General features: G+C 33.7%; 2 protein-coding genes across 3 annotated transcripts in view; both read right to left on the bottom strand.

The window, feature by feature from the left end:
- Positions 1 to 3,650, bottom strand: part of LOC129232632 (long-chain fatty acid transport protein 4-like) — a 53,472-nt gene extending 49,822 nt beyond the window's left edge. Inside the window, exon 1 of the mRNA XM_054866764.1 lies at positions 3,645 to 3,650. Coding sequence (XP_054722739.1) covers positions 3,645 to 3,650 — 6 coding nt within the window. The remainder of the gene's footprint in view (positions 1 to 3,644) is intronic.
- Positions 3,651 to 8,676: 5,026 nt separating this feature from the next.
- The window catches only part of LOC129232597 (methyltransferase N6AMT1-like), a 32,244-nt gene continuing 18,527 nt past the window's right edge, over positions 8,677 to 22,393 (bottom strand). For both annotated transcript variants that reach the window (XM_054866730.1, XM_054866731.1), the window contains exons 5-6: positions 21,637 to 21,778; positions 8,677 to 8,813 (exon numbers count right to left, since the gene is read on the bottom strand). In XM_054866730.1, coding sequence (XP_054722705.1) covers positions 8,707 to 8,813; positions 21,637 to 21,778 — 249 coding nt within the window. In that variant the 3' untranslated portion in view covers positions 8,677 to 8,706. The remainder of the gene's footprint in view (positions 8,814 to 21,636; positions 21,779 to 22,393) is intronic.

Here is a 22,393-nt window from a genome sequence, read left to right on the forward strand (position 1 = left end):
ATTAACTGATCCAACTAAGTTCTTAAGATTAAGTTCCTAATTTTTTCTTCTACTTACAGTTATACAACAATTTAACCAAAAATGTTGAATTAATTTTTATCTGTAAGTAAGACATGATTCTAAACTGTTTTTAGCATATTTATCATTGATTTTGGGACGAAAAGCGTAAGCTTTCTGTTTTTCGCACTACCACGAAAATTTTTGCAGGAAGAGGTCCCATTTAATCCAGCTAATCAAAGAACTTGCTGAATAATTTTAGATAAAAATTAAATATAAAATGTTTCATTTAACTCTGCAGAAACTTTTACAGTACTCAAATGTGTATTTTACATAATTTTTTTAACTTTAAATCACGTTTTGTCAACTTTGCCGGTTGACCTTTTCTTACCTTGTTTTCGGTCTGATTCCTTTCTTTTAAGCATTTTATCAAGCACTTTACTATACAAACAAATAAATTAACTAATTTAGAGACATTTCAAACCAATTTACCACTACTGTGGGACAAAAATTCAAATTTTGAATGGCGTTTGCGGTTTTTTACGAATACCAGCCATTTTACAGTAATAAGCAATATATTAAGGAATATGTAAACAAAAAATTAAAGCCAAATGACTGATAAGGGTCAACACAATGCAAAAATATTAATAAAACGGCATATGATAATTTTAATCATGAATTTATTCGAAAATACTTGAGTGTACGATGACTTTTGTGGTGTGTTATTTCTCTGTCTCTTCGTTTTCTGACCCATTACAAAAAGAAGATCCGTCAATATTTTGTAAAAACCTATGAGTTATATTTAGAATGACATAGGAATGATGTGAAAAAATATTGGACTTAATATTCGAATTCAATTTTGAGTTATTTTGGTTTTACTAAAAAATTTCAAAGTGTACGAACACTTTTAGGAGCCACTACGCTTTTTAGCATTTTTCTGAAAAATGGTTTTGAAAAATTAATATAAATTTAAAAAATAAATAAAAAGTTAAAATTGCAGAAAAAAAACATCAAGAACATCTAAAATAATTCATTAATGATAATTAAGTTATTTAAATACACATTTTGAATAGAAAAATTTCAAAGTAGGGTTTATTGACGAGCATGTCAATCTCTTCCAATAAGAGCTGGGGAAATAATCTCATTCAAACAATTTTCTTTAGTTCGAACCATTTCTATGTTGAACAATTTTTCGTTTAATTTTGTACAGTTCAAGAAAAAAAAAAAAGAAAGAAAGAAAGAAGGAAAGAAACTATGCGGTAGAAAATGTGCCCTGCTGTTAAATTCAAAAAGAAAAGAAAAAAAAAGAAAAAGAAAAAGAGACAGAAAATGAAAATAAAAAATATTTTTTAAGTAAATTCAGCAAAATCCCATTAGAATCGGGACATTCGTTCCTAAAAATCTAATATGCAATAAAAGTGGTCATTCAGGATAATTTTTATCTCTAATTTCTCTATTTTAAACTGCATTTCGTATAAATTATTTAATACATTTGTGCTGGAAAGTAAAATATGAAATAACGTGTCTGCAATTTGTGCTTTTTTGACGTTGTTATTATTTATTTTAATTTGCAACTCGTATATATAATTAGTTTTATGGTATTTGCTTGCATCAAACAGAAGAAACACATTTAAAGCATTGTATAGTAATCTAAAATTAAAAATAGATATAATAAATATGGAAGCCATTCAAAATGAATTATTCGCCTGGTTTAGTGGAATCCATCTATTTAGGGTAACTTTGAGCAGCATTGGAATACAAAATAAATCATTTAAAAATAGTATTGCAACTTTAAACCAGAAAAATAAAATTTCTGAATAGTTTGAAATCACCAGTTTTTACTGCACATCACAAAATTTCCACCTCGTTTTTCGCGGGGGTTACGTTCCACGGAAATGCCGCGTAAAACGAAACCGCGTAAATTGAGACAATATTAGTGTTAACGTAGGGGTTAGGTTCCGCAGATGAAAAAAAAAAAATCCATTCTAGTGATAGATAAATATATATAATATAATAAGTTTAAAGTGTACTTATTCCAATGCATACGCATAACGTGCATAAAGAACACATGAATTAACTTAGTACTTATTAAAAAGAGCAGTTTATGTTATTCTTTTGGCATACAATAAAAAAAAATTCTCTGCAGTTCGATGTGGGGCATTAACGCTTCCATGATCATTCGCGTAATCTCCATGACGAGATCTTCCTTCACTAATAAATCAGATCATTTGCCATTGTCTAGGAATGGCTCAAAATTTTCAGTGAAAGCTTTTGGTTGTGTGTCATTGATGTTCTCATTGGTTTTGTTCTCCCTTCGTCACTTCTTTAAGTTCCTCCTGTGAATTCTAAATTGTGCGAGTTTAATAACTTTGCTTCTGGAAAGTGCTCTGGAACCAATCGCAAAAAATGTCCCCAGCTGCCAAAGCTCGCTAGTTAGCACGTCAAAATGCAGTTTATTACTTGTCATCTACAATCTCAGGAGAGGGAAGTTTTATCTGTTTGCAATGCCGCATCCGCGTAAAATCGAAACTCATCCGCGTAAAATAAAATAAAGGTGTAAAATCTTAAATCGCGTATAATCGAGAATGCATTAAAAAAAACCGCGTAAAACGAGTGTCTACTGTATTTCTGATGTTGCGTAGAATATCGCAACGCCGGAAGAGCAATTTCAACTCAAAAAATAGTTTTCAGTCAGGAGCATTAGAATTGGTGAACAGTGTAATTAGCTGTCTACAATTCAGCCAACTTTTTTTGTTTTTTTTAAATAAAATAAAGAGCAGAAAACCTATATCCTAACATTACCAGGAGAATACGACTGAACTGGGCCTTCCAGTTTTTTTTTTCCTTTCGTCGTCAAAAATACTAAAAAATGTAAAATGGCACAAGGTTAACCCACATGGTTTAAAATTACTCTAAAGGACTGTAATAGTTTTCAAATTACTTCATCGGCTCTTCAAAAAAATCGTTTAAATTAAAAAAAAAATAGTCTCAAAAAAAATCCTTTTGGAATAAGGAAAAAATCCGGAATAATTCCAACAGTCTTTCACACCAGTATCGAAAAATTATCATTCAAATGAAGGCATATGTTCTTTAAAATCTTCAGCATAAGGCCACCACGCGCCGCAATAAGAGCTGCTACACAACTTGGCATGGAGTGAAACAAAGTTTGAATATCTGCCTGCGGAAGAGTATTCCATATTGTTTGCATGCGCAACCAAAGTTCGTCTGTCGAAGCAACAGGACGAGGATCACGAGCGAGACGCCGCCCAACGAAATCCCACACATGTTCAATCGGTGACATATCCGGGGAATATGCACATGCAGGCCAAGGAAGAAGCTGTACCTGCTGCGAATCAAGGTAGGATTTGACAGTCCTGGCGACATGTGGACAAGCATTATCTTGATTATAAAAGCTTTAAAAATCGCCAAATTGCTAACTTAACCATTTATTAAACTTTTAAAAAATGAATCATAGCTTTATTTATGTTCTTAAGCATGTGCTAAGGCTTAAAACTTTGATCGTAGAGGAGGAGGAAGAAAAGAAAAGACAGCTAAATTTTGAGTGAAATTCAAAGATAATGATTTCGCAACTGGTTATTTTGGCTTTCCCTTTCTCACTTTAAATTCCGCTTATTTACAATACTTACCGCCATTATATCTGGCTATACTTGAAATTTCTTGACGTCAGTAATTGGGCACTTTAAAGTTCAAATTTGTATGTGAAAGAAATATTCGAAAAAGCAAAAAGCATTGAACATTGTTAGCTTGAAATAATAGTTCTAAACAACGATAGTTTTTTAATATTAATGGAAAAAACCAAGAATGAAATTTCAAACCAGTCTTTTTTTTTTTAAAAGCTACATTTAAATTCTTTTTTTTTTTAAATTAGGGTTGGTTGGGGGAGTGGGTCACCCGCATAAAACTGAAATATGGATAAAGTTTTCTAACTTTTTTGCACTGGTCATGTTAAATTTCATCACCATGATTGGTTTTGCACATATTTGGGTTTTTGGTGGAATTTTTTTTCTAGGTCATACTACTTAAGTCAAAAAAAAAATCTAAAAAACTTTTTTAGCAAGTTCAAACAACATTTTTCAAAGAAGGATTTCCAGGTTAGTTTTTATTATTTTTTATGATAATTAATTTTTCACGTATAGTTTAACTTGAATTTCATACAGCAACAAAAATTTTTGCATAAAATATTATTAAAAAGTGTTTAAGAGGAGAGGTTCCACTTTCCCCGTACATTTATGCTATAAGGGGAAAGTGGGTCTCCCTATAATAATGGGGATTTCAAAATCAAAAGCAACTCTGATTAAATATTTGTATTAGAAAAATACAAGACAACTATGATGACTTAGTAGAAATTGATCGTTCAGCTACAAAAATTGCTGAAGCAGATGATTATGAACTTGTGAAACATACATGAAAGAAAATCATTAAGATTTAAGTAGGTCTAATGTTTGAAGTTGATGATACAAATTAAAAAATACTGTTGAATTTGCTAGAACAAATAGAAATAGTGATGCTCTTTATCGGCATAGTGCAGATGATGTTTGAGTAATTACTGAGGATGAAGCGATAATGGTTCTTCCTTAGCCAACTTTACATAGACGCAGTCATTTAGTGTTTCCAATTTCTTTTTCAACTTTTAGTCTTGACTAATTAACTCAAATTGATCTTAATCAACTATATTACGTTCATTAAACACACCTTTAATGTGCAAGTAAAATATAAAATTATAGGATGTCAATAAATTTCACAAAATGAAATTGTTTTGTTTTTTGTTTTAAAATTTTCCATGATACAGGTTTAAAAAACAGTAATTATCTCATAAATGGATGCAGTTACAGAAAAATAATTCACACTAAATTTTACATACTCTATCATGTAAGACCCCCTTACCCTTTTTTAAACATACTTCATTTAAATAAAAACTAGTATGTTGTAGCCATCACGAAACTTTCTTCTATATATATATATATATATATATATATATTTTTTTTTTTTTTTTTTTTTTTTTTTTTTTTTTTGATCCCTCCCCATGCTTGACGAGGAAGCAATATTCCAAACAAAAACAAAACTACACAGGCAAAAACTCGAACACCATCCCAATGTCTGAATTATTACTAAAGCAAAGCAAAGAGCGAAAATTGAAAGTTATTTTAAAAGCCTTGCTTGAATTAATTACAAATATTTTATTTGTTAACAAACATAAGATGGCAACAGTAAAATTTTTTAAATCATTGGGATAGTATTTCCGATCATTTCCATACAATTAAAATCACGAGAAATACGCAGAAGACAATTTATTACGATTTATCTTTCTTATTGTTGCACTAATAAAGCTATTTTTATTCGCAAAAAAAAAAAAAATAAATAAATAAATAAAATAAAATTTCTTGGAGCGATTGGCGTCAAAATTGAACCAAAGCCCGTTTACATATGGATTCACATTTATCCCAAATTTCATCCAGAACGCAGCATTATTTCTTGAGATAAGGCACTCACGATGGAAAAAAAGAACGGGCGATTGCGCTACCCCCTTTTTAGCTGTTGACACCAAAATAAAATCAGCTCTTATACCCACTAAGGGCTACTTGCCGATAAATTTTTCTTTCATGCCGTTCATTATTTCTTGAGATATAGCAGTCACAATTGACGACAAAAAACGTTCTATAGCTCAACCCCCGTTTGAGTGATTGACACCAAAATTGAATCAGCACCTGTTCCTGTTAATGGCAACATATGGACAAAATTTTGTTTGATTCCGCCAGTTACTTCCTGAGGAATAGCACTCGTAACTCAAAAAACGTCCCATTGCTCCACCCCTCTTGGAGGAATTCCGCCAAAAACCAATGAGCACAAGTTCACATAGGGGCACATATGTGTACCAAATTTCGTTCGATTTCATGCGGTAGTTTTTGTTGTAGAGCGGTCACAAAAAACTGGTCACACACAGACGTGACGCACACACACACATACAGACAGACATTTTCCAAAAATAGTCGAGATGGACTCAGCACACCTCAAAACGTTCGAATCCGCCGAAATTCGAAAATTTGCACGAATCCAATACTTTCTTCTATATATTAGATACAGAAGAAAGTAAAAAGGGGGTGACCCACTTACTCCATACTATAGGGTAAGTGGGACACCAATCTAATTTTTTGCAAAAATATAATCATTACGCATATTATAGCATTATTTTAGAAAATAACGATGAACTTTTGTTTGTTAATAATGCCCAAGATAAAGTAAGACAAATAGTTTAAAATTTTTTGTTTCAAAACTTTTGTATAAAGTTTCAAAAAAGAACAATTCACAAAAGGGGTCCCACTTACTCCAACCAACTTTATTATTATTTTCTTCTTTGGCTTCAACAGTGGCCTCAATTGAAACCACTATGCCACAAGAGATCTCTCAAATTTTTAATGAAAAACCCCTAATTTGTACATGATCTCATTACTGAAATTTATAACATTCCTTGTTTTGGATTTGCTTTTGACAGCATCTCCTGAATCCCCCCTCCCCCTCCCCAAGGAAGAATGGCAGTCTACCCTGTTAAATACTACAAAGCATTCCATGGCCAAAAAAGAGAAATCTACCTACAAAAATTTCAATGCCAATCTACACCTTGACTTAGGCATCTCATACACACTTTCAAGATTTATGAAGTTGTAGTGTCTAGCAAACAAATTTTTATGACAATGCCAAGTACAAATTAAATTACAATTGGGTTGTTTCCGAAATTTTAAAGGTATATTTTTCCGATAGATCATGTTTAAAAACATAGGATTTGAACGTTTTTTAAATAATTTGACTAAGTTAATATTTTAAAAAAATTACTTTAATCGGTGTGCTTTCAATGTTTACGCTTCTGCCGATGACATCACAAAGGATGAAATGCCATCCACAGAGGAAAATATTTAATTCGCTTCTTGATTATCATATCGTGGAAACGCAGTAGACAGATGCGTTAAAGTCAGGGCTGTGGAGTCGGAGTCGGAGTCGAAGTCGGACTGATTTTGGGGTAAAGGAGTCGGAGTCGTTAGAAAACTTGCCGACTCCGACTCCGGGTTTCTTTTTTTCTTTCCTTTTCATTGACTCTCCTTGCATTTTTTAAAAACTGACTACCAATTGGTTCAATTACATGTATAAAAAGACACTAATGAGAAAATAACTGCCATTATGGCAATCAGCTAGCCTGAATGCTTACGGAACTTACTGTAGCCGTCCTCTAGTTTGCTTGCTTTTTAACTTAACTAATAGCGACTGTCAGCAAACGGTTTTGTTGCCTAACATTTTCAAGTAATCACTTTCAAATAAAAATAGAAATAGTGTTTTGTTCGATCTCAGTTATAAAATAGCGAAAGAAACGTAACAAATTAATAAGTCGAGGCTCGTAGCTAAGGTCGAAACGTTTAAGGGTGATCGACAAATTCAAAAACGTTCTGGCGCGAAAGCACGAATCCAAAAGATTCGATGAAAAATAATCTAATGTTTTTTTCTTTATTAAGACTATTTCTATAAGCTTGGTTCTCACTAAAAAGTATGGAACAAAATAAGTGTAAATGATTTCTTGATTGCAACACTCAATAATTGCAGCTAATCTTAAAATCTTAATATTAAGGTTAATTCTAAAGCAGACAATAAAATTTAAATTAAAAATTTAGCGAAGAAGAAATATAGGTATAGTGAAAGCTATTCGTACAAATTTGTATACCGGCCGCATTTTGTGTAAAATTAGCTCCTGATGTATATGTGCCCTATTTTCGTTGAAATTTGATTGATGAAATATAATTTAAAATATATTCGCGAAAATTTTCAGAATTAAAGTATTTATAAACTCTGAAATTAACTTTGGGTGTCATCTACCTGATGGGTGTCACACAGGGAAAACCACCCCCTCTCAAGAACTTGGATTTAGAAAAAAAAAAAAAGCTTTTTTTCTCTCAAGTTACAGCTTTCAAAAATTGAAAGCACACGATTTGATCAATATCTATTTGTTAAACATTAAAGGGGGGCAAATTGCAGATAATCCTTTTCAAATTTTTTAAAAGGGATTTTTAAGTCATCTCACTTCTTAATTCGTAACTGTTGGAAAATTTGATTTTCAAATTGAATTTCTAACGTTGTATGCGTCTTGTGTTTACAATAAAAAACAAAATGCGAAATTTTCATGAAAAGGAATCAATATTTCAATCTCTGTTTAGAGGTTTTCCCCCTTCCCCTGAAGGGAGAGAGGGAGTTGAAAAAATACAATTGAAAAAATCAAAAACATCCGGAGTCGGAGTCGGAGTTGGAGTCGGGCGTTTCAAAATCCAGGAGTCGGAGTCGGGGTCGGAGTCGGCCATTTTCCTTCCGACTCCGCAGCCCTGGTTAAAGTACATCATTTGTGACGTCATAAAGACCATGCCTTATTTTCAAAATCGGATGTTCAAAAAAATTAATTAAAAGTTAAGCTTTGGGAAAATGAAAGTTTTTTCTCACTACATGTTATTTGTTTTGCTTATTCTATCAATTTCAGTGGCTAAAAGTAGTACTTTTGACTGAAGGAAACCCCCATTGAATGGAATTTATTCAAGTGCCAATTCTGTTTGTTTTAATTAAAAAATACATAGATATGGGAGACGAGATTATTACAAAAAAATATTTTTATTGACAAAATTTTGTTATGTACAATAAGAAAAATGAGATGACTAAAATTTAAGTGGAAGTGAACCGAAGGACAAAGAGGTGTTCCATGCCACATTTCCTGTCCAACACAATGCACATTTGTAACTTATGGAGAGAAGAATGCTTCTGGATATCCTCTGCAAAAATTAATAGAATATTTTAGACAGATTTATGAGAAACAAAATGGACAAAACAAATATAATTTCAAGTATTAAAATTGCATGCATCAGTAATCTTGTAATTCTTACTCGTGGTTTGTACTTGTTCTTACCCTAAAAAGTATTGAGAGCATTAAAGAAGTCCGAGTAAAAACAGAGGCATTTTAATGGTAAGGCAATTAACCTAATAAATTTTTTTTGCTCATAAAAGAAAAGAAAAAAAAATAAAAATAAATAAAATAAAAGAAGGAAAGAAAATCTTAGAGAAAATTTAATAGGTAGGTATTCGGCCAATTTGCTTATCTGTGCATCCCAACTAAGAATAAATAAAAGAATTTTATTTGGTCTCACTAGAGAATAAATTATTTTTAAATTTAAAAAAAAAAAAAAAGCCTTCAAAAAATACCCAGGAACTAAAAAGCAAAAAATAACTGATTACACTTATATTCTATTTCCTACCCAAACATAGAAATGAAATTTATTTTACAATTCCAGTACAAAAATCAACTAAACTAAACACCGGATTATAAAATAAACACTGATTTAAATTATTATACGATGAATTATTTTAAATACCTAACTAAATTTATACGATCTCTTAATTTTTAATAACCTTCTGAAGTTAGGGCCCCCTATAAACAACAACATAACGTAACTGACACAACCGAAATTAGTCTTTAAAACTAAACCTACTCAGTTTGACGGGGGGGGGGGGGGGGGGAGGGGGCACAGAAATTTTGGAGCCCATCACAAATGACTTTTCCGGGCCCCTCTCCGTATTGTTTACCCCTATTAGTTATAAAAACCCCTACCCTTAGTTATAAAAATATTGGGCCCCCTTCAGACTCGGGCCCGGACCAACAGGTGTCCCTCCCCCCTCGTGCACGCCCCTGGGTACAAGTGTCTTTGAGTATTTACGGAACATTGTACAAAGGAAAAATAAATCCGAAGAGTTCAGAATCTCTTCCTTTTTTTGAAGCCTGCTAATTAATATAACCCTGATTTCAAATTGAACTAGCGGCATTGGAAATAGTAAATCTAGAATATTGGTCAAACTTCAGAAATCATACACAGTTATAATGTATATTATTAAAGAATATAAATTAAATCGTGGGGGAAGGGTGTTCTGTATTCAATTCCCCCTCAATTGAACACTAAATATATTTAAAAACTGGAATATTAAATAAAGAACTTTATATTTTAGTGCCTAAATAAAGTTATTTACTAGTCGACCCATGCGGAACTCCGCACTGTACTTCGAATCGTTTCATAAGGCATTTCGCTTTTTAAAAATTTCAAAGAAAAAATATTATGAAGAAAAAGTAAACGGAAAAAAGTAATCGCACAAGCGAAGGCATGTAATTTGAAGACATCAGTAACAAAACCTCGTTAAATACAACGTTGTGATAATTTGATCATCGCTCCCTTTTTGGTTGTACGTATTTTCAATGCAATTATAAATATCAATAAAAGTGTGGCTGAGTGACAAGTGAAAAATCAGTAATTTTGCATGTGAAAAAACAGGTTGTGGCAAATACAGTCCTGGCCATGTGAGCATCTGATGGAAAAAAGAAACATTAAAGAGATATTTAGTGGTACGGATTAGAACTGGCGCCATTCTGATTAACAGTACGACGCTCCAACAAACCTAGCAACTGTGCCTTCCTTTTCGAATGCTATTCATTGAAGGAATGCGTAATAAAACACAGTAAAAAAAATTTTCGCCGAAAAAATATAATAAGGTCATGCGTCTATGTTTTGTCATTAGCCAGCATGATACGATTTAAAATTATTCGTAAAACATGGAATTTGATTAAAGAATGAGGAAGATCTCACGTAGCGATTGAAACAAACATTCTAGAGAAGTAATAAATTCGGTTGAAAAAAATAAGTGTTTTTATTTTTGAATATTCAACAATTTCCCATAGCAGGCTTCTTTAACCTGTACGGCTTAAAAGCCCGTACTTTTAATCGAACACTTAAAATTCAAAACCAGTTGAACTGAGTCCGTTTTTTAAGTGTAAGTTTTCGAAAGTAGACAAAATGATTTTTTTTTTCAGCCGAAAGCAGAGGAGTAGAAAATGATTTCTTACTAATGAGGTTGATAATTTTAATGTTTTATATCGTATTCGAATAAATAATTGAAGATTTACTGGTTGAAACTTGTAGTTTTAATTTGGCGTAGTATTTTTTCATTTGTACAATAGTTTGAACAATGCTATTAGAGAAATCTACATTTCAGCATACACTGAAAATGTTTTTCTGCACAAAAAGGATTCCCTTGATGTATATCTAATACTTTTTTTATACTTACGTTTTTTATTATACTCAGTGGTCTGGACGGAGTCAAAGCTTAAAAAAAGGGAAGAACACCCTTCGATTAGCAGTCAACTTATCTGAATGCTAACTGTAGCCTGCATACAGGAGTCGAAACACCAAATAGCATTTCCACGTCATTTATTTCATTATGTGTGTTATCTGTTGTATGTTATGGGTACATGTAATGCGTACTATTACTGTAAATTTGCTATTATGTCGGACAGCCCGAACTGGCCCGAAGTTCAGACAGTTTATAGCCGAACGCTCTACGAAAATAAAAAAACACAGGTAATTTTAAATTTTTTTTCTTGCCGAGAAGTGTTTTTATTTTTGAAAATTTTTACAATTTGTTATCACAGGCTGTTTGAACCGTTATAACTTAGATGGCAGCACGTGTTCATCATTTAACAGCACGGTTAAAATACAAAATAATTTGAACTAAGTTCTTTTTTAGCGTACCTTTTTAAATGTAGTAAAAATGTGATACGCTATTTTTTTTTTTTTTTTTTTTTGCAAAAAGAAGAAAAATATATATATTAACCTTTAAATTGAGGTAGTAATGTTTTTATTTGTACAAAGAGTCAAAAACTCATTAGAAGAATCTATATTTCAACATACGATTTATTATATTTTACTGAACAAAAAACAAGTTCCAATGTAGTCTGAAATCTGAAACCTTATACTTATATTTTCGCTTACATTATGCTTTAATTTTCTTCCTGGAAACAAAGCTTAAAGAAAAAAAAACACTTTACAATTGAGTATCAATTTAGCGCCGTGTTGCATCAAGTTTTCATAACAGCTAGGAGCGTTTCTACTTAATGTATTTCCTCATATTTGTTATTCATTGTTCATGTAATGGGCAATATTTTTCAAATTTTTTGATGCAGATTGTCCGTACGTGGGCCTGAACACGCATTCTCCTGGTTACCCGTCGGAACGCTCATGGGCGGATTTATGGGGGGGTCAGAGGGGGCAATGCCCCCCCAGTTTTGGGAGGACTTTATGTAGTAACATCTTCCAAAAATTAAAAAAAAAAAATCATTATTTTTTCGTTTTTGAATAGTTCAGAAGAGCATGGGTGGATTTATAGGGGGGGGGGGCAAAGGGGACAATGCTCCCCAGTTTTGGGAGGAGTTTATATAGTAACAACTTATCTTCCAAAATCTTATAACAAAAAAAAAATCATGATTTTTTTCTTTTTTGAATAGGAAATTAAAGTTTATTTTTTCTTTTAAACTTAAAATAGCCGTTTCTTACAAAGTTTGAACAATACTGTACAAGTGTATAATCGACAACTCAATTTCAGAGGCTGGAAAGTGCAAATTATTGATAGGTTCTAAAATCCCTGAAAAGAATTGGCGCAGTATAGTCTACAAGGGCTCTTGAACCAAAAACCCAATCTAACCAACCAAACCTTGAAAATAATTAGACAAGTCTTTGAAACTCCTAAGCAAAGTGTGCTTCAATTTTATTTCTTATCAAGTGTATAAATTAAGAATTGTTCAAATGGGTAGTATGTTACTCTCTTGATACCTGTTCTCTAAATCTGTGCTCCATTTCTTTTAAAGTATTAACTTGCATCACAAAGCACTTTTAAAGCGTAAAACTAAAAAAAAAAAAATATTTGTCTATTATTTCCAATTAACCCTTATAAGACTTCAAAATGCAGAACTTTATATCCATTTTAGATAATTTCCTCCAGGGGAGTAACCCTGGGCCCCCTAAAACTGGAGATATTCTATATCCCACTTAAAAGGGAGCACTGCGTTACTCTCTTAATACCAGCCCCCTCTCTTTTAAGGTCAATTTAAAAAGGACAGCACGATTACACACAGTAATGAAAACGACACATAAAAAAGTAAAGAATGGTCTTATGCATCACAGAAAACAGACAAAAACATGGGAGGGAGGGAGGGCAATTAAAAATGTTGCTCCAAAAAAAAAAAAAAAAAAAAAACCCTGCCCCCCCAGGAACTCAGTCCTAAATCCGCCTATGGGAACGCTCTGCTGATCAAGTTATTTAGCTCTGTCGGCAACAGTGCAAGTTAAAGTTATAAATTTAACCGAAAACCTCATTCTGATTCTTTAAAACAGGTTTTTTTTTGCCCGAAAAAACAATTTTTAGACCGTGGGTCTATTTTTCGTGAGTAGCCGGCACGATAAGCTTTAAAATAAGGTGTAAATCAAAGAAATCAATCAAGAATTGAGGAAAATCTCATGTAGAAACCAAAAACAGGCTACAGAAATAATATATAAGGATTAGTAAATAAAATATTAAGGTAATTGATTCAACTATTAAAGTAGCAAAATATATTTAATTTACTGCTTTGCTACACAGTAATAAATATATTAGTAACACCTATAATAAAAAATTAACTGCAGCATTGCGAAAATTAAACATCCATGTGCTGCGAGAATTAAATATCGTTCAAGAGAAAGCCAAAACCTTAGGTGCGAAATCGTAGCCTTCGGTGAAATACACGGATCACAGCAAAACCACGTGACCATGACGTATGAAATTTAAAGTTTCTTGGATTTCTCCGGGACCCCTTATCAGATCCAGACCAAAGACCAAATTACAATTGGACCACCCTTCCAAACCAAAAAAAAAAAAAAATTCAAACCGGTTCAGTAGTGTTAGAATAATTCGAAAACATACATAAAAAGTTGCAATATGAAATCATAACCTCCTTTTTTGAAGTCAGTTAAAAAACAGTAGCAGATAATTTTCCTCCCACTATTTTTTTGCTAATTGTGTCACAAACAATAATAATTGCACAATAACGATACACTAATTTAACCAAGAGGTGTTTAACACAGGGTGTTTCTTTTTAATCATGCAGTCTCACAAAAGTAAAATTTGAGCTATGAAAATGGGCAGTAGAAGAATTTTAACATATCACGGAGTAAAGTGCAGCTCAACAGGAGGGGAGGGGTGGGGGTAGTGGCTCTTCATTATTTTGTTTTAATTGAGGATATTCTCATAATTTGTCCAATGAGAAAATCAACATTCATTTTTTCCAGCAATACTGTTACTTTAACAGAATCTGAATAAAATATAAGAAATGCCTCAAGTGCATTATTTATGCAAGAAAGTAAAGCATCTAAATCAGTGGTTGACAAACCGCAATCGACTAGTTAATCTTGAGCCCATTTTCAGTCGATCATGGTAATATTTTGGAGTTTGCTCTTAGTCAGAGTACCATTTATGACCATTGTTTTCTGGGACAAAAATTTAAATCAGGGCGTTGGAGTCGGAGTTTAATGATCTAAAATTTCCAGAGAGACGGTCGTTTTTCTGATTCTGCAGCCCTGGGATTAACGTCAAAATCTATAGTTACATTCAAAAAATTTCCAAACCTTTTGTACTTGCTTGGGGGAATTTTTAATCATTATTTTATAAATTTTAAAATAAACAATAAAGTTGCCTGAAAATATTTTGATATGAGTTAATGGTGTCTATTTTGATAAGAGTTTACCTACAATTTGTAATTAGCAGTCTCTACTTAATCGTGCGCGCAACACAGCCTATTAAGTCCAGTGTATGCCCCCCTCCCCCTCTTAACCAATCTATGTGTTCACCAAACTAAGAAAGTAGATCTTCGGTCAATTTAGGTTGCTGACCGCTGATCTAAATTCTCTCTTAACAAACAAGGAACAAGTACGCAAGTCATTGGCTTTCCACTGTTTAAGAGTAAATATTTTAATACTGTCAAAACTGTTGAAAAAAAGGAGGATTTTAACATATTTTTTGCATTAGTGTATTAAAAAGGAAACAAAAGAAAATTAATGTACAATAAAGGGGATAAGTAAGTAATGGTTAAAAAAAAGAAGATAAGAAGATATATTTAAATTTTAAGTTTCATGTAGGTACTTAAAATTATTTTATCGGAAGAAAAGCATGGAATCTATATTTTATAAGACAAATATTAATGAACTGCTTGCTAGACATACATGGGGGAAATGTAACAAAAGTTAAACACGGGTTATGACGCCATTATTAATATTATTACAAGCCATTTTTGATAGTACGTTTTCTTTGAAAAATTATATGACGAGTGATAAGTCAATATAATTTGAATTTCTACATAAAATAGAATTGATGCTGCATTATATATTGATAGCAGTTCACAGAATTGCTAACCTTAGAGAAAAAATATGGAGAGCATTTTGCAATTTTGTGGAGCAGTTCAATATTGTGCTTAAACAAATTATAACCACTTATATAACTATGCGTTTGTTTTTGATAATCATCGAAAACAAACGCATACTTATATAAGTGGTTTTAATCAATAAAACATTTATAAAAACTACATCACACATCATTATAACAGTTAAATAACTAAGTATCCTCACATATATAACTAGTGGTACCTGCACGGCTTTGCCTGTAATAGAAAAATTAAAAGGTCTTTTGGTTCGCCTGTATATTTACAAATAATGTGTGGTGAATTTTCTCGCCAATTGGCTTCTGCTCATGTTACGGTTCGGTAGAGTAACTTCAAATTTTTGGCCCACCAGCAAAATCTAGCATTGGGCCCCTGACTAAAAATCGTATTAATCTATATTTGTAGAACAATTTTTCAAGTTTGTCGGCCCCGCAATTTATTCTCAAATTTAAACACGCACACATATATGTATAGAGGGAGAGAGAGAGAGAGAAAAGAGGATAGGGGCATATTGAGTTTTTAGTCGGCTGAAATCTGGAGAGTTTGCCACAACGAGGAGAAAAAGAATAAGTAATATGAATTTAATTGTACATATATAATACTTGTACAAAAATATGGGATCGAGGGGAGTTTCAGGGCCGAATTTAGCTTCATGCCGCCACTAGGCAGATTTGAAGTCTGCCGCCCGCTCCATTTATACAAAGTTAATTTAAGTACTGAAAAGCACTTATTTTCACGAGGCTTTAATTTTCACGAACCCGTCGTAATAGAGAAAATTTAAGACTTGCGAAATATTTCAACTTTATATATTGTAATCAAATGTAGATTATGATACAAAATATTCAAAAAATACTGAAAACGTGAAAAAACCGATAGCTTTATTTTCGTGAAAATATATATGCGTGTGTACTCTGTATACTTCTTATAGTCATGTAGTGCATGCACCATGCACTCCATGTTTTTCCTTTTAAATATTGCAAGTATTTTGATTCCTATTAAAATTCACAGTCACAAACTTTTCAGGCAATCTGTAAGACATGTTGAATTGCTATGGGGCCTTAAATCTACACAAGGCTTAGAGAGTTTTTCTTATTCTTTTTTAGTTCGTTTCAAAAGCATGACGATTTCAAAAATCTGTTGTTTAGTATTTGCGAGTCTGAAATTTTGCATTGTTTTAAACACTTTCGTAAGACAGTGACAACGGCATTTAAATTGACAAAAACAGAATTTAGTTCATTTTTTCAATTACAAAGTAACCGCATAAAATTAACTGAGCAATAAAAACACCGTAATTTCAAAATCATTCGGTTCACTTACTTTTATTTCAATATTCATAATTTGAAAGAAACGGGGTTTCAGAGGCTCTTTCCCAGAAATTTTTCAAAATAGAACTCCTGAAATTGAATTGGTTTTGATGACCTGACAAGAAAGATAAGGTTCTAGGGCTCTCTCGGGATTTTTTTTTAAATCCAAAATTTTAGGCGATTTTCGATGATATAAAGATGACGGAGCGTTCCAAGTCCCTATCCCGAAAATTTTTCTAAATAAAATCCCTAGAAAAGCAAACGTGGATCATATTTAAAAATGATTTAAAAAAAAGGCTTTTAGGACTCTATCTCGGAATTTTTTTACTATTGCTCCAAAAACTCAATTTTAGATGATCTTGAATGATAATCCATAGGGGGCCCCAAAATCAATAAAAGCTTTTCAAACCAAGTTTAATTAATGGAAAAATTAATAAAACTGAATAAAAACAAAGCTCAAAAATTTTCTGGCCCTTTTCGACTCTTCTCCCCCTCTCATCCAGATCCTACTTAAAAAACTTACTAAAAAACTTCCATTGACTGTCTTTTTCAGGATCCCTTAGGTCAGGACTTTTTCCTTCTTTTCCCTTTCTTTTTCAGGGGTTTTCCCATCTCTCCACTTTTTTCTCTGTGCTGTGCCAAAGTTTGGTTTTTGTACATGGAAGGTGGTCCATGGGCCCTTTTTTTCCACTTTTAGGCTAATTACTAAATAAAGTCGTGGCCTAGGGCCCCTGCTATTTAGGAGCCCCAAATTGTCTAAAACTATTTTAGCAAATGGCAAAAATTGTAATGTTTGGCTACAAGAGGGCCCCGAAAAAATGTCTGGCCTGGGGCTCCCGATATCTTAATCGGGGTCAGCGTTGATAGGTTCTGGGGCTCTAAAGGGCCCCAGAACTAATATAAGGTTTTCAAACTGAGTTTGATTAATGGAAATTTTTTTATTAAACTGAATGAAAACAAAGCTCAAAACTTTCGGGCCCCTTCCGACTCCGGGCCTCTCTGCGTTGCGGGGCCTTGCGGTACGTAGTTACGTCAGTGTTACGGTTCCACGTTATGATAATTTCGTATCTCGCCAATTGGCTTGTGCCCATGTTACGGTTCAACGTTATGATAATTTCGTAATTTACTCGTCCATCTTATGATAATTTTGTTCTTAAAATTGGAATAGAAAAAGAACCACATCGAATTTTTTAAAAATCACTTCAAGGTGCACACCCCCATGCTACAAACTAACTTTGTGCCAAATTTATGAAAATTTGCTGAACGGTCTAGGCGCTATGCGCGTCACAGAGATCCTGACTTACAGAGAGAGATCTGGACAGAGAGACTTTCAGCTTTAAGTGAAGATAGCGAATGATTGAGTAACGCTGATGTCACTAACAATGAAACTCACACCACCACACGAACCTCTTCAGCCCCTAGCTTTACCAAAGATAATCTAGAGATAATCTTTAGATATCGCAGTTTAAGAATAATCTTAAGAGTTTGTCTAAAACTGCATTTTAGGAGCTACAATCTCGAAATTTTTCCCGGGGAGGTCCCCGAACCCCCCTCCCCTTCTTTATTAAGATGGTTGTACATAACAATTGAACTTTAAACTTTTCGATCCCGAAAAATGGACAAGCGAGCGCTCACTATCCACTTCTCCTTCCAACTCCTCTTTTTACTCGTTTCTTATTTATAAAAAAACTCGTCCAAAGTTTAATTTTTAGAAATTCTAGTTTCGGAACCTCCCCTCCTCCAAAAACACTCCTAACATCACCGAAGGAAGTAAAAAACTTTCTTTCATTTCGACAAAAAAAAGGGGGGGGGGCGCAAAGGTTTTAGTTGTCTTGGGGCATTGAAGATTATCTACTCCTCGGATAGGAAGTTCATCAAGTTTAATTTTTTAGTTGAACTTGGTGAATGCAAGGGGAGGGGGGGGGGGTGCAAAAATAGAACAAGGCGCCAGTCAAGTGTTTTTCCCGGTATACATTTTCGACCCAGTACGCCACTGCCTATGGAGGGGGTTGCTTCGCGGTGCCCCCCAGGGGTGAATTATCGATTGATTTAATTAAAAATAAATAATCACTTTCGTGGAGGGAATTTTACAAAGCATACATTTAATTGCTTTAACTGCAAACAAAAAAAAAATCTCCCCCCTCCCCCTTCCAGTAACTATGGATCAATTTGACAAAAAAAAATTTTTTTTTGTTCCTCTTTATTTGGTTTGAGTCGAGTACTATTCGAACTTTAGCCTGACCGCTAAAATTGCAAAAAACAAAGTTTGAATGTTTATTCGTGAAAAAAACTCGTAGCAAATTCCCCTCCCATCTATTTGTGGGGAGGGGGGGGGGTTGCTACGCGATGCGCGGTTTTACAATGTGGTGCCTCCCAGGGGTGAACTATCGATTGATTAAATAAAAAAACAAATAACTGTCGTGAGGGAATTTTACAGAGTATACATTTAATTGTTTTAATTGCAAAAAAAAAAAAAAAAAAAAAAATCTCCCCCTACCCCAGTAATTATGAGTTTATTTCACAAACAAAAGTGATTTTATGTTAAAATTGCATTAATGATTTTTTTAATTGTAAATTTTAATGCATTAATCCGATGTGTTAAATGACTTTTTAAAATAATAATTTGGTAATTCATATAGATTTATTTTCCTTCAGCATATTGGCTGTGATAGTGTCTATCTAGTTTGGTAAAAATGTTCCTGCAATCTCGATGATATAAATTTGCTTTGTTAAGAACTCGGAAAAATCTAAATCACGGAATTTCAGTTTTCAGTGTTTTCGAATCTTTGAAACTTTTATTCCTTCAAATAAAGTTTCTGTCAAAGCATTTAATCTTTTATCTGGTGACTGGCTACACTTAAAATTACCCTTTAAAACACTCATAATATAAAAACATCAAAACATATTTTTGAAAAAAGGATTTTTTTTACATTTTCAGTTTAAGGATGCGGTACAGCATGCTCCGAAAAGAAAAACCAACAGGTATAACGACTTCATTGTGTTGGCTACAGTTGATCACTGATGAAACTGTCCTTGAAACAGCAAGAAGAAATCATCACAGGCGTGTACTTTTTCCTTCCTTCTTTTCATGCTGAATACACAATGGTAGAAGCAGATGTATGGTCGCTGAATTGCTTCCTTTCATTTTGAAACATATTTTCAAATTTCTAATTTGAATTAAAAACATTTTTTTTTGTGGGGGGAGAGATTTTTTTCCTGCTACAATCAAATGCAAACTCTGAGAAAATCCCCCCTCTCTACGAAAGTAATCTTTTTCTTTTATTTAATCAATCGATAATTCACTCCTGGGGGGCAACAAGTTTGCCCAAACATAGCTGGGGGAGGGGGATTTTCTACGTGTTTTTTTTTTTACCAAATAAATAATTGCAATTTTTTTAAACAATTTAAGAGGTCATGGGAAAGTTCGAATAGTACTCCACTCGGACCAAATAAAGAGAAACAAAAAAAATTTTTTTGACAAATTGACCCATAGTTACTGGGGGGGGGGGGGGAGAGAGATTTTTTGGCAATCAGAATAATGAAACAAATACCCTGTAAAGTTCCCCATCCCCAACCCCACGAAAGTGATCATTTTTTTAAAAATTTTAACAATCGATATTCACTTCTGGGGGAGGGGGGGGAGGCTCCCACATTCGCCTCAACATACCTGGAGGGGGGATTTGCTACGTGGTTTTTTTATTAATTTAATGTTATTATATAACTTTTAGCCATTTCACTTATCATATTAATATTTTTCTTTTATTTTGACCTTTCATCCACCCATGCAGCATGTGACCCAAAAATAGTGGGTGGAGGGGGGGGGGGAATTAGAGTCAAAATTTTTAATTACATATTTTTTATTATTTTAACCGGCACCCGCCATAAAACAGATAAACCATGTTTTGGGGGCTCAGCTCTTGGTCTACAGGGATGACGGGTTCTAACTAAAAATTTCATTTTGTGTTGAATAGACCATTTATTGAGAAGGCTATAAGCTATAAAACATTGCACTTTGACTAATAGGAGTGGAGCAGCAATAAGAAATGTAATGAAAATGGGAAAATTTATATAATTGTATAAAATGCTTGGAACGCCGAATACACGTACATTTTTGAGGTAGACTGTGCAACACCGGGCAATGCAGGTAGTAGACTCATAATTGCTGGGGAGGGGAGATTTTGTTTTGCAATTAAAACAATTAAATGTATACTCTGTAAAATTCCTTCCACGAAAGTGATCATTTTTTATTTAATCAATCGATAATTCACCCCTGGGGGGGGGGGCACCACGTTTTAAAACCGCGCACCGCATAGCAACCCACTCCATAGGTGTGGGGGGAGGGGGAGGATTGCTACGAGTTTTTTTTAACGAATAAGTGTTCAAACTTTGGGGTTTTTTTTTTTTTGCAACTTAAATAGTCATGCGTAAGTTCGAATAATACTCGACTTGGACCAAAAAAGAGGAACAAAAAAATTTTTTTTTTGACAAATTGACCCATAGTTACTGGTGGAGAATTTTTTGGCAATCAAAATAATAAAACTAATACCCTGTAAAATTCCCCCCCACGAAAGTGATCATTTTTTTTTAGTTTAATAATCAATACTTTACCCCGGGGGGCCACCACGTTCGCCCCAACATAGTTGGGGGAGAAATTCGCTACGTGTTTTTTCTTATTAATTTCATGTTATTATATAATTTTTAGCCATTTAAGTCATCACTTTAATATTTTTCTTTTTTTGACCTTTCATCCACCCATGCAGCCATATGACCCAAAATTAGTGGGGGGGATTAGAGCCAAAGTTTTCAATAGCATTTTTTTATTATTTTAACCGGCCACAAGCCATAAAAGAGATAAATCGCGTTTTGGGGGGTCAGCTCTTGGTCTATAACAAGTACACTTTACTTTCTCTCTCCATTTTAAGTCTATCTCACACTGCAAACACCACATTAAAAAAAAGTTGTAATTTCATAACAACATTTAGGAGAGATAACAAGTAATGGATATACCAATATTGTTCTGTGATATGCAGGTCAAATAGAAGACTCCATTCTCAGAAATTAGTTTTGAAACATATGGGAAAAACCTATCCATCACTTCCCGACCTTTGCTGCCACCACAGGTGGCAAGAGACAAGTTGTCAACATTCATCTGGAAAAAAAAAACTTATGAAGAAAGCAAAACAGTATACGAGGCCTGTCTAAAAAGTATCCGACCTTTGATTTTCCCACGCAAAATAGAGACGATAGCGTGGCGCCACTGTACACAGTAAAGGAAGAGACCTTCATGCGCATGTGTGAATTTTATCCCCGCCTTCCAGGGCGTCAGTCGCTGCCTGTCGTTCGCTGAGTGAGGTGCTACACAACGTGTTCGTTGGATTACTAATTCTTTCAAGATGACTGAACGTGTTGAGCAAAGATACTGCATCAAATTTTGTCAAAAACTTGGTGATTCTCAATGCGAAACAATTCGTAAGATTCAGCAGGTGTTTGGAGAAGATGCGATGGGTGTAACCCAAATTAAGGAGTGGTTCAACCGATTCAAAAATGGCCGCACATCAGCGGAGAGTGACGAGCGTTCTGGCAGGCCCCAAACTGCTCGGAGTGCAGCTGTTGTTGAGAGGGTGCGAAATTTGGTAATGACAGATCGTCGTTTGACCGTGCGGGAGATTGCCCAAGAGGTTGGAGTGAGTAAAGATTCGGCACATGCAATTTTGCGTGATGATTTGAACATGCACAGAGTGGCTGTGAAATTCGTGCCCAAGTT

The sequence above is a fragment of the Uloborus diversus genome, unplaced genomic scaffold (assembly GCF_026930045.1).
Source record: "Uloborus diversus isolate 005 unplaced genomic scaffold, Udiv.v.3.1 scaffold_13, whole genome shotgun sequence".
Classification (NCBI taxonomy): domain Eukaryota; kingdom Metazoa; phylum Arthropoda; class Arachnida; order Araneae; family Uloboridae; genus Uloborus; species Uloborus diversus.